This window comes from Colius striatus, chromosome 5, assembly GCF_028858725.1.
Source record: "Colius striatus isolate bColStr4 chromosome 5, bColStr4.1.hap1, whole genome shotgun sequence".
NCBI classification, from domain to species: Eukaryota; Metazoa; Chordata; class Aves; order Coliiformes; family Coliidae; genus Colius; species Colius striatus.
In genome coordinates this window covers 34853696-34866902 of record NC_084763.1, presented here as the reverse complement: position 1 = coordinate 34866902, position 13207 = coordinate 34853696, and the positions used below count along the sequence as shown (strand labels likewise).

The following is a 13207-nucleotide window of genomic DNA, read 5'->3' as shown; positions in this document are numbered from 1 at the left end:
TCACCAATGCAAAAATTGGACAAGTTAACTCCATGCTGAGAGGCTGGTGCCGGCGGGAAGGTTTCAGTTTTTATTACAATGGATCCTTCTTTGGGGACTATAACTTCATAGGACACTGGAATATTTGGGCTAGCCAACTTGGCTAGCCAACTTGATCAAGAGGGCTTTAAACTAAAGGACTTAGGGGGTGGGGGGAGAAATAACATAAAGCTATCCTGTCTAGCAGGGAAAGAGGGCAGGACAGGGAATGTGATGATAAGTGCCCCTCATTCACACACCATGTTGAGATGCAGAAGGCTGACCACCGTGAGGAAGAGGTAAACCAGGGATGATCCTCCTGCATCCGTTCAGGGAAACCTGCGTGTTCAAATAAGCCACTCTGTTCCCTCTACACCAACATGACCAGCCTGGGGAATAAGCAGGAGGAGCTGGAGATGTGGGTGCAGATACAGGACTACGACCTCATTGTGGTCACAGAGACATGGTGGGACAGCTCCCATGGCTTGAGTACAGCTATGGAGGGCTGTGTATTGTTCAGGAAGGACAGGATAACAAGGCAAGGAGGTGAAGTTGCTCTCCATGCGAGAGAGCAATTGGAGTGCATTGAGCTCTGCCTGGATGGGGATGAGGGGCAGGTTGAGTGCTTATAGGGCAGGATAAGTGTCATGGTTTAGCAAGGAGCAACTTTTTCTTGGTAACAGGGGGAGGGGGTTACAGTGAAAACCAGGTAAAAAGTTCTCGGACTCTCCCCTGGCTCTTGATTTCAGACCCACCTCCGGCCCAGCTAGGCCAATATGGCACCTCTGCAATCACTATTTAGGGACAGGAATTTAAAGTGCTTTGGAGGAGGTGTAAGAGTGGTACAAGATGGTGACCATGCGGACCCCACAGTCAGAGATGGAGGAAGGAAGAAGGAGCACCAGAGACCCCTCTGCAAGCCATGGTGAGAACACAGCTGTGCCCCTGCAACCCATGGAGGGCAATGACAGGACTGAGAGCCACCAGCAGCTCCGGGTGAGTGCGCCTGGATGGGCGAGAGACTGTGTGAGGAGACGGCCATGGTGTAGGCCATGCTGGAGAGCCTGTGCGCCGCAGAGCAGATCCACATAAGAGGCAGAGAGGAGCTGCAGCCTTTGGGATGAACAGACATTGGAACTGCCCGTGCAGAGCTGCCATGTGTGTGAGGTACTCCGCAGAGGTGCAGGGAGGACAGGTGCATAGCCCATCTGCCCTGAGGAGAGGAAAATGGCAGAAGCTATCAGGAATAGACTGACTGAAACCCCCATTTCCTGCCCCCCTGAGCTGTTCGGGAGGGAAGAGAATCGGAATCGGGGCTCTGAGCCTGGGAAGAGGGGAGGGGTGAGGAGAAGGGCTGGTTTTACTCTTCATCATTGTACCATTCTGTGTTGTTTTGTGTTTGTTATGTTTAGGGTTTTATGGTTATGCTTTAGTTGGTGTTGAATTAACTTATTTTCTGTTTTCCTCCCCAAGCCGAGTAGCCTGGTCTGTTTTGTCCTGGGCCATAAGCAGCAATTAAGCTCTCCCTGCCCTTTGGCAATTCTCAGGTCTTTGGTACCTGAAGCTAATTATGATCTTTTGTTCCCTGGTGGGCCTAAACCAGGACTGTAAGGTGGATGATACTGTTGTAGGAGTTTGCTAAAGGCCACCTGATCAGGAGGAGGAAGTGGATGAGGCCTTCTATGGACAGTTGAGAGCTGCCTCACAATCTCAGTCCCTGGTCCTCATGAGGGACTTCAACCTCTCTGATAATTGCTGGCAAAGCCACACAGCCAAGCGCACATAGTCCAGGAGGTTACTACATAATGCTGACAACTTCCTGTCACAGGTGATTGAGGAGCGAAAGAGGAGGGATGTGCTGCTGGAGCTGGTGCTGACAAACAGGGAGGGGCTGGTTGGGGATGTGAAGGTTGGAGGCAATCTCGACTGCAGTGACTGTGAGATGACAGAGTTCAAAATCCTGTGTGGAAGAGGCAGGACACAAAGCAGGACTGTGACCTTGGATTTCAGGTGAGCCAACTTCGGCCTCTTCTAAGACCTGCTTGGAGGAATCTCACGGGATAAGATCCTAGATGGCAGAAGTGCCCAAGAGAGCTGATTGATCTTCAAGTACCACTTGCTCCAGGTCCAGGACCAGTGTGTCCCCACATGTAGGAAAGCAGGAAAAGGAGGCAGGAAGCCTCCATGGAAGAGCAAGGATCTGCTGGGACAACTCAGGCAGAAAGCAGCCATCTATGAGAGGTGGAAACAGGGTCTGACTTCTTGGGAAGAGTATAGGAACTTTGTCAGAGCATGCAGGGGTGCAACAAGGAAAGCTAAAGCCCTTCTAGAATTAAATCTAGTCAGGAAAGTCAAGGAAAATAAGAAGGTTTTTTTCAGATACATCAGCAGCAAAAAAGGAAGATTAGGAGCAATGTGGGCCTCCTGCTGAACATAGAGGGTGCCTGGGTGACAGAGGATGCAGAGAAGGCTAAACTACCGAATGCTTTCTGTGCTTCAGTCTCTACAGCCAAGGCCGGCTCTCAAGAAGCCTAGTCCAGCAAGGATAGTAGGATGGTCTGAGGGGAGAGCAGCGGATGTCATATACCTTCGCTTCAACAAGGCTTTTGAAACTGTCTCCCAAAACATCCTCATCAGAAAGCTCAGGAAGTGTGGCTTGGATGAGTAAATGGGGAGGTGGATCAAGAACTCGCTGAATGACAGAGACCAGAGCCCAGAGGGTGGTGATCAATGGCAGAGAATGGAATTGGAGGCCTATGGCCAGTGGAGTTCCACAGGGATCGGTTCTGGGGCTAGTGTTCAACATCTTCATCAACGACCTGGATGAGGGGACAGCAGGTTGGCTGATGTCACCAAACTGGGAGGACTGGCTGATTCACTGGAAGGCTGTGCTGCCATTCAGCAGGATCCCGACTGGCTTGAGAGTTGGGCAGAGAGGAACCTCCTGAGGTTCAACAAGGACGAATGCAGAGTCCTGCATCTGGGAAGGAACAACCCCACGCACCACTACAGGCAGGGGATTGACCTGCTGGGGAGCAGCGCTGCTGATAGAGACCTGGGAGTCCTGGTTGACAATAAACTAACCATAAGCCAGCAATGTGCCCTCGTGGCCAAGAAGGCCAATGGCATCCTGGGATGCATCAAGAAGAGTGTGGCCAGCAGGTCAAAGGAAGTTCTCCTCCCTCTTTACTCTGCCCTGGTGAGGCCTCATCTGGAGCACTGTGTCCAGTTCTGGGCTCCTCATCTCAAGAGGGAACTCAGAGAACTTCTGGAGAGAGTCTAGAACAGGACCACCAAGATTATCAGGGGACTGGAGCATCTTCCTTATGAGAAAAGTGCAGGATCTTGGGCTGTTCAGCTTGGAGGAGACTGAGGGGGGATCTCATTAATATTTATAAGAATATAAATGGTGGATGTCAGGTGGTTGGGAAATTTCTTTTTTTCTATTGTAGCTAGCAACAGGACAAGGGGTAATGGGATGAAGCTGGAACACAAGAAATTCCATTTAAACATAAGAAAAAACTATTTCACTGTTCAGGTGAGGGAGCCCTGGCACAGGCTGCCCAGGGAGGTTGTGGAGTCTCCTTCCTTGGAGGTCTTCAAGACCTGACTGGATGTGTTCCTGTACGACTTGATCTAGGTGGACCTACTTCTGCAGGGGAGTTTGACTAGATAATCTCTAAAGGTCCCTTCCAGCCCCTACCATTCTATGCTTCTATGGTTCTGTATCTAGAAGCAGTTACAGGTCACATGTATTGATGAAGATTGGGCTTCAGGAGGACAATATCTTTAAGATCAGAAAGTTCAACTATTAACTTAACGTTACCCCATCCACCACTTAAACCATGTCCGTAGCACCACATCTGCATTTTTCAAATACCTTTCAGAATGGTGACTCCAGCACTTCCCCAGTCAGCCTAAATCCAAATCTCCCCTGGTGCAACTCAAGGCCATTTTGTCTTTTCTTGTCACTTGTTACTTAGGAGAAGAGACCAACATCCGTCTCGGTACAAGCTCCTTTAAGGTAATTGTAGAGAGTCAAAAGGTCTTCCCTGATTATTCTTTTCTCCAGGCTAAATAACCCCAGCTCCCTCAAATGCTCTTCATAAGACTTGTTCTCCAGGCCCTTCACCAGATTCTCTGCCCTTTTTTGGACACGTTCCAGCACCTCTGTGTCCTTGTTGTAGTGAGGGACCCAAAATGAACACAGGATTCACAGAATCGTCTTGGAGAGGAAATATAGGACTCCTGGAGCCAGAGGAATTCTGACTTAGCAGTTTATATCCAGAGAGAGGAGCTTGAGATTTACACTGGGCGCTGTACATGCTTATCAACTAGCTATAAGTATATATTTGATCATTCAGGCTGTAAAATGAAACACATAGTTATACTGGTTACACTCATGCATTGGCCACCAACCTTTCTTATATGTTTATAATTATAGTTAATATTTTTGTGTTATTAGTGGACAAACTGTTCTCACTTGTATTTACACGATTATTTTTTAGGTCAAGGAACCATGGCTATCTTCTTCAGAAAAGAGGAAAAAAGAAGAACCTAGCCATCTGGAGACAAGAAGGGGGTGTCTGCAGACCCCTTCACTGGATCTAATGGGTAAAAGATGCATATACTGTTTTTAATGGATGTATATTTAGAGCGAGAGAGAGAGAGAGAGATTTGCTATAAATTTTAGCTGCTTTCTAGCTTACTACAGCTTGAAACATATATGAGATTTTTACAGTATGATACCAATTTTCTTAAATCTCTAAGAATATTTTGGAATTATGTTCTATGAAAGTTTGGTGTAGTCTTTTTCAGTTTTCCACAGTTAAAGTTCCATTACTCATACCAAATACAGTTTTACAAAATGTATGATTAAGTTATTTGTTACGGAAAATTATTTAATATGATATCAGATGAAATTTTTACCTACAGTAGTTATTCAGTCTATCACTGCTAATAACTTAGGAAGGAGTTAAGGTATTTTTTTTCTTTCCTGCTTCAAATAATCTACATGCAGATCCCAAGATTCAAGAGTATTGTTCAAAGGAGATGGGAAACCTTAAAATACAACTTGAAGAACAGCATGCACGAGAAATGGAACACCTCCGTTTCTACTTCCAACAGCAGCTGGAAGAAAGTGAAGAGAGGTACACTACAGAGATTGTCCATCTGCAGGATAAGCTTCAGAGTGCTGGGATATCTTCTGACCCCAAAAGGTATTAATCAGTTCTTTAATGTCAGTAACTTTCGAAGACGTACAAAAAGCGTTTCAGGTAACCATTCATGTAAAGATATGTGTTCAAAATTTGAGAAATTCTTTATAAACACATTACTCTGAAGTTTTTTTGTTCCTTCAAGATTTGTTAAAGTTTATCATGAAAAAATGATATAAACATTGCAAACAGTATCACAGCATTTAGAATTTATTGCATTTTTATAGTTATTAGAGAAAGACTTGGTAATGGGAATAATTGAAATGTCATTTCCTATATATGAGCTTTTTACCATTAATTTCAAAACTTCCAAACTATCAAACTAAGCTAACAATGGGTTAACAAACTAGTTAACAATGGGTTAACCCTCAGAACTCCAGTACTTTACATCTAAAGACACCTGTGTAGACACAATTGCATGAAATTGATGATTTTCTAGAATTATATGTAGCAAGGAACTTTGTGTCAGAGTTGAGGTCCGTTAACACGTTCTGACTTTCACCAAGTCACAAGCCATAATCAGGTTTCTCCTGCCCCTGACTGCTGTGGCCACTCAAACCTGAAAGAGGTGGAAGTGTCCTGGGGAGATCCTGACAACTGTGGAGCATCCTTCTATTCCCTAGTTTTTCCACTGTCTCCTTGAATGTATTTGAGGAGTTGTGGGTGTTTTTCCATTGTGCTATATTCAGTGTCATCTCTGGTGTCCTGTTCTATTTTTGACTCTCTTATTCCTTTTGTTTCATTTACTATACTAAAAACGATGCAGGTTTTTTACATTTTTCTTTTATCTGAATCTCCCTTCTGTGAGAGAGAACTGTGGGAGTTTGTTAGTCAGGCCAGCGCCGAACTGAAAAAGGAAATAGACACAGTGGCAATAGAAAATGCCACTAAGGGGAGAAAATTGTCTAGATGTTTCTATAAATTGTTAAATATTTGATCTATTTATTAGATCAAATTAGGTAGATTGGGTAGTGTCTTAAAAAGCAAAAGAACTGTGGTAGGTTAAATCCATAGAACTTTAGACAAATTAAGATTAAAGTATTTTCTTTCAACCATGACCCATCAGAACCCAAACAGCTGACTTTCTCTTTCTGTTTGATCATAGCATTTTCTCAGCAATGTGTTTTTTGTAACTTTTAAGCAGTTTACTTTTCGTGCCTTAAAATATGTTTCTAGTCTTGAAAGTAACAAAATAACCTCTCTTTTTTCTTATGTATATCTTTGTTTTGAGGTGAATAAGAGATCCTAGTTCCTCAAATGTTTATGCATCTATAAGAGTGAGACTGTAGTTTTATGTCATATTTTTATATATAAATATCATTTGTATTACATGATTTATATAATTGTTTTCCACTAAGAGAATCAGTACACATTTATTAGCCTGAGTTCAATTTTAAGGGACTGTATGATTTTTTCAAAAAGAATTAAAGAGTTACTAAGAAATAAAAGATGTGAGCATTTTCAAAATAATTTTGTGATACTTTTGTATGTATGTTGATAGGGACAAGTTATAAATATTCATATATGATTTCTAAATTATTTTTAATGCATAGTTAGTAAACTGTTTTCATCCATGATAGCTATTCATCTAAAATATTAAAAACTAATTTTACATATGTTTAATAATAAATAAATATATAATATTAAATAGTAATAATTAGCTATGAATAAGTTATTATAAATAAATAAAATGTACATATGATTAATAGCAATTATCAGTATTTATAAGCTAACACTAAAGATTTCCCACGAGGAACTGCATTCTCTTAGCTTTCATAATTGAAGTTCAGATTTTAAACAATAAAATTAAATTAGAGTTTTACAGGAAAAGTTCCTAGATCAGTGAATAAATTGGTTTCTAGTAACATTGTGCAGAGGTCTGTCTCATGATGTCTGTGGCCTGAAGAGGAGTGTCTTTTAATGATGTAGTTGGTAACCTGTTGAATGATTCGTTACATGTTCTTATCTCCCTGTTACACGGTCAATCTCTGTACCTGGTTTGTTGCTGCATCTTTTAAACTAAGATCTAGGTAGGAGTATAGCTCTGGCCAAGCTTGGGAATTTTTGGGGGATGTGTTTGTCTAGATGTAAAAAAAGATTTTTTTTTTTTTTTTTTTTTTTTTTTTTTTTTAATCTTTTTTCTCTGAAACAAGATGTTTGGGTTGGACTGCTTCTTACTATTATCTCTTCACTTCTCATTATTCATCTTACTGTGTATAGCTACTGAGGTCAAAATATTATAACATAACTTTCAAAGTTGTTTGTGAGGTCCCTGGTAAATCTGGTAAGATTTATAACACTGAGAGGAAAAGCTAGCATTTGGAAGGCAGATGAATTACAAATTCAAGTGTATTAAACTAATGGCATAAAAAAAGGTGTATTCTGAAGAAAATAGTTGCAGTTCTTGATAATTGAATACATATAGTGTGTATGTAAATACATACAATGCATATTTGATTAGAGGAAGAACTATGTGTACTGACATTTTTCATTTCCCTCCTTTGCCTCTCCTACCTTTTTAGTGTATCCACTGATTCAGAAAGAAAGCTGAAAGAAGTCTTCAGAAAAGTGAAGTGCACTGAAAGTCTTCATCAACAAAGAACAGATGAAACACTGAAGGTATCATGTAACTCAGTTGACAGCTAATATACATATGATCAATATAATTACATTATATATTATATTACAATGTACATTATACATAATAATTACATTACATTCTCATCTCATTAATAAGTATCTAAGTGGTGAATGTCAGGAGGTTGGAACATCCCTTTTTTCTATTGCATCTGGCAACAGGACAAGTGGTAATGGGATGAAGCTGGAACACACACAACAAGTTCCATTTGAACATAAGAAAGTATTTTACTATGAGGGTGATGGAGCCCTGGCACAGGCTGCCCAGGGATGGTGTGGAGTTTCCTTCCTTGGAGGTCTTCAAGACCCGCCAGGACGCATTCCTGTACGACCTGATCTAGGTGGACCTGCTTTGGCAAGGAGGTTGGACTAGATGATCTCTAAAGGTCCTTTCCAACCCCTACCATTCTATGAAGTGCAGAGTCCTGTATCTGTGGAGGAACAATGCCATGCACCAGGACAGACTGGGATTTGACCTGCTGGGGAGCAGCACTGCTGAGAGAGACCTGGAAGTCCTGGTTGATGTTAAACTGAACATGAGCCAGCAATGAGCCCTCATGGCCAGGAAGGCCAATGGCATCCTGGGATACATCAATAAGCGTGTGGCCAGCAGGTCAAAGGAAGTTCTCCTCCGCCTTTACTCTGCCCTGATGAGGCTTCATCTGGAGTCCTATGTCTAGTTCCAGGCTCTCCATCTCAAGAGGGACAAGGAACTTCTGGAGAGAGTCCAGCGCAGGGCCACCGAGATGATCAGGGAACTGGAACATCTTCCTTATGAGGAAAGGCTGCAGGATCTGAGGCTTTTCAGCTTGGAGGAGACTGAGGGGGGACGTCATTAATATGAGTGTTTGAAAGGTTTATGTCAAGGAGGCGGGCCAACGCTTTTTTTCTTTAGTGTCCAGTGATAGGACTAGGGTTAATGGCCAAAAGCTGGAACACAAAAAGTTCCAATTAACTTTAAGGAAACTTTAAGGAAAAACTTCTTCACTATAAGAGCCCTGGCACAGGCTGCCCAGGGAGGTTGTGGAATGTACTTCTCTGGAGGTTTTCAAAACCACCTGGACACATTTCTGTGTGACCTGGTGTATGCAGGGAGGTGGACTAGATGATCATTAGAGGTCCCTTACAACCCCCACTATTCTGTGATTCTATGATCATTTAGATGCTTTGCTTTCAAAGATGAGATTGGACTAATATTTTATCGTATGAAAGTAATTATTGTCTTAGCAAACTGTGCTATACTACTAGCATGTTAGAAAAAAGTACAAATTTTGTTGGAAAATATTTCCGAAATTTATGAACAATAAAATTTTTTGAAGTATAGACTTAACACTTCAGGAGAAATTTTGAAAAAAATAGTCACGAAGATCTTAGAAATCAAATGCAAATGGAAAAGATCCCATACATTCCTCCGCTAGAAGTGCTGGAAACCTGGCTCAAAAATTCTTCATTTTGAAAATTGGTGATGCTGTCTTGTACTGTACTTTCTTACCTGTTTTCTCTGCATTTGACAATTCCAATAATGCTAAAAGCAGAGTTGTTGCAAACTCAGCTTTTTAAATTAATTCTGAATCAGAAAAAAGACAAAGTGTTTTAGCCAGTTCTTTTATATTGTTCACAATTATGTAATTTGCATGAAATGAAGATAATTGAATGGAGGAAAAAAATTTTTTTTAATTAATTAAATATAAGCACAAATACATTATCTTAGTTTTCGTGGTTCTCTTGCAGCTTGCTAGTGAAATTCAAATGCAGAATGATCTGGATGTTGTTCAGTTGCTAGAAAAACAGTACCAAGAAAGACTAGAAGAAGAAATAGCAAAGGTATTCTTTTTATTTTGTTATTTTAAAATAGATTTTAAAAAATACTTTAATTTTCCTTTTTTTTTTTTACAATTCAGACAGTTGCAATATGGTATGCTAATTCTTATTTGATTTATTTACCAAGAATTACTTCACTCAGATTCTGAATGGGGAAGTCTTAAATGAAAATAATTCTGTGAAACACTTGAGATTTTTTTGGTTGTCTGTCCTGTTTTTAATTCATGAGTTCTGTTCACATAAAGAGTGGCAATATTTTGCTTTAAAATTATGAAAAAAATAGGTGCATGTACTTGTACCTAAGACTAGAATTTATTTAGAAAATCCAGAAGCTTAGAGAGTAGATTTTGGTCAGTTCAAAAGATTTTTCCAGTTAACAGTTTTGTACTGTTTTCTGATTGTACTTTATTGTGCGTTTTAATATAGTGTGTAAAATGCAGAATTTTCATTTGGATCTAGTGACATTATCTAAAACATGAAAGGTAAAATTAAGAATTTCTATGTAGAGTTTGTGGATTTACTTCATTTTTGATGTCCAAAAAAAATGTTACTGTTTTCAGAATGAAAAATTATCTCTGGTTTAATTATAACATGACATAAAAAAATCAACTTAACAGAAATTAAAAATTTGAAACAATTTGAAAAAATATTTCTCAAAGGTTTGCAGTCAGAGTTACAAAGACTATTATAGCCAGTACCAGGTGATGACTTTAAGTTAAGTAATCCATGTTTCTGGAGTTAAAGTTCCATTTCTCTCTTCTGCTTCCAAGAAAATACTTCTATATGGGAAAGTACATGATTGTTTTTTTCAAGTGTAGCACTTCCATTGTTACAGTGCTATTTTTTTCACACTTTCTGTAGTTTATGCTATGAACAGTCATATTCTAAATCTAGAAAAGAACATCTCACATGATTGGAAGAGGAGTTTATTTGTATTAGAAGAAACTACTTAGCAATGTAAAAGTTATCAGCTTGCTGTAACTGAAACTGCAGCTACTTTTATGCCAGTAGGAATTTCCTTCTGCTCAAGTAAAAAGTTCTGTGCTAAGTGAGTGTCATGAACATGACACTGCTGCCTTTATATAGGTTAAATTGCATGTCAGTGAAACATGGAGACAGAGGAATCTTGGAAGCTTAGCACAGCTGCACCCAAGTCAATATGCCAGGACTTCTCAATGTCATCCTATAAAATATTTTTTTTAAAAGATATAGATAATTCTGTGCTAAATAATAGATTTTAATTTAAAATAGTATAATACTTTATTAAACTACCTTAAATTCATCATATCTATATTTTAAGATGTGGCTGTTGATAAGATTGACAGATGCTTGTGTTCTTTTACCTTTTCTGTATTCATCTGAAAAAAAAAATCTTCAGAACTTTTAGCACTTTTTATATTATTGATTTTCAGCAAAGAGACTTCTTCAGCAATAGTAGATGCTGTGAAACATCTAGTACTAGGTGTAAACTAATACAGATTTATTTATTTATTTATTTATTTAGGTAATTGTGTCAATGAGTGTAGCATTTGCCAAACAGACTGAATTGTCAAGAATTGCTAGGCAGAAGGAAGAAGCAGCACAAATACAGATTGTACATCAACAGGGGATGCATTTTGAAATTAAAAAGCAATCTAGTGAAGAAGATGTCCCTATTAGAAAAACAACAGAAAAAGGCAGTAAGCATGAAGAACTGCAGTCACTTTGCAAGGAACTCAGGGAAGAGTCTGGTGAGGTCAACTCAGATGGAAAATGGACTCATTCTGATATCAAGCCTAGTGGTACATTACAACAGAGCATACATGAATCAGCGATTTCTGAAGAACTTTTTTCCCATGTCAAAGGGCTTATGGTGGAAGAAACACCAGTGAGTATAAAGAAAAAAAGAAAAAAAAGTCAGTGTGTAATGCTGTGTCTGAATAATCTTTTCAATGAAAAAATGACGAAGAAACGAAATTGAAAATGCAATTTAAATATTTAATTTTCCCTTTCAAAGGGGTGAAAAATTTAAACCTAAATTACCTATCCTTATTTTCCGTGTGCTTCTTGACTATCATAGCATTATACTATGCTGTGAGAAAAGGAATGTAACTAGTTGCATGAAAATACATTATTCCATTTCATGGATAGAACTGTATTGCAGGCAATAGATTGCATAAAATTTTTCTGGAAGCTAGGTTATATTCAAGTGTTTATAAAAAAAAGTTTAAAATAGTGTTTAAAAAGTTTGCGTTCCTTGTGATAAATGATATCAGCATAACACAAAAAATATATAAGTAATATGTAAAATATGTATTTATAATTTCACAAAGATGGTGTGGAGGGAGAAGTGTGGAATAAATATGGTAAAAAGCAGTCATAAATTTTGAATCCACAATTTCATCTAAAGCTTAGGTTTTTAATTAAATTTGGCACTAGTTAAGGTAAAAATTACACTTTCACGTTTGTATAACAGTTAAATATTCTGATCTTGTATTATCTTGACAGTGAATAAACTGTAGTATTCCTGTTCTGTATGATACTGTTCTCTCAAACTTCTCTTACTGTACATACAAACATCGACACACGTATGTGTCTGCCACTGCATTTTCTCTTAAGATCCCCACCAGGTAAAAAACATAAGAGCTAACACTGTTCACAGTTATTTAAATGAACTTGCCAAGGCAACAAGGTAGCGCTTTCTTCATAGCTAATTTAATCTGTGAAATCATTTGTTAAAATGTAAATAAATATTTACTAGAAACTGTCATTGAACTTAAAGTGCTAAATTAGTTGCAATATTTCAGCACTACAGTGAAATGACAGCATCAGACACGGAAACATCCAGTCAGCTGTTGTTATGTGAGGAACGTTTGGAAGACATGCGACAGGAACTGGTACGACAGTATCAAGAACATCAGCAGGCAACAGAAATATTGAGACAAGGGCACATGCAGCAAATGGAACGTCAAAAAGAAAATCAAGAGCAACTCTTAGCAGAGCTTGAGAGTCTTAAAGTGCAATTAGCTGAGGTAATATGGGATTAGACTCAATACATATCTATTTATGTGTAGATATAAAAATATGTCTATAAATGCATATATGTATGAAAGACATATTTCTATAAAGAAAGCTCCATTAGTGATAGATCATTTTAGACTTCTATAAACTTGGAAAAAACCTGCAGTTCTGTATAGCAACCAGGGGAGTCAATGAGTGGGTGCAGTTGCTTTGGAAGTCATTGCACCTTGCAGATCTGTGGCCCTGTGCAGTGTGTAGGCTAGCATCCATTTACATCAATGAAGCCACCAGACATGGCTAGAAAGACTGTAGAATTTTTCATTTCTCTTCATCCTCACTTAAGGTCCAAACGTGAACAATATTAGTGGCTTCCTGCAACAACAGGTTTAGGCTTTTTTTTTTGTTTTTTCAGTCATGTGAGATGAAGTCCTTAGTATTAGAATGAAACAACATTTGGTGGGAAATACCACAATTTCTTTGCCTTTTTAAGCTTAACTTGCTGTTATGCTGCATCT

General features: G+C 39.0%; 1 protein-coding gene across 10 annotated transcripts in view; it reads left to right on the top strand.

Moving 5' to 3' along the window:
- The window catches only part of AKAP9 (A-kinase anchoring protein 9), a 137885-nt gene that overhangs the window by 60293 nt on the left and 64385 nt on the right, over window positions 1-13207 (top strand). For 7 of the 10 annotated variants that reach the window (XM_061997141.1, XM_061997146.1, XM_061997144.1 and 4 more), the window contains 6 exons: window positions 4527-4632; window positions 5039-5237; window positions 7757-7853; window positions 9603-9695; window positions 11197-11559; window positions 12479-12703. In XM_061997141.1, the coding sequence (XP_061853125.1) occupies window positions 4527-4632; window positions 5039-5237; window positions 7757-7853; window positions 9603-9695; window positions 11197-11559; window positions 12479-12703 (1083 nt within the window). The remainder of the gene's footprint in view (window positions 1-4526; window positions 4633-5038; window positions 5238-7756; window positions 7854-9602; window positions 9696-11196; window positions 11560-12478; window positions 12704-13207) is intronic. The other 3 variants (XM_061997149.1, XM_061997150.1, XM_061997151.1) reach the window with 3 other exon arrangements.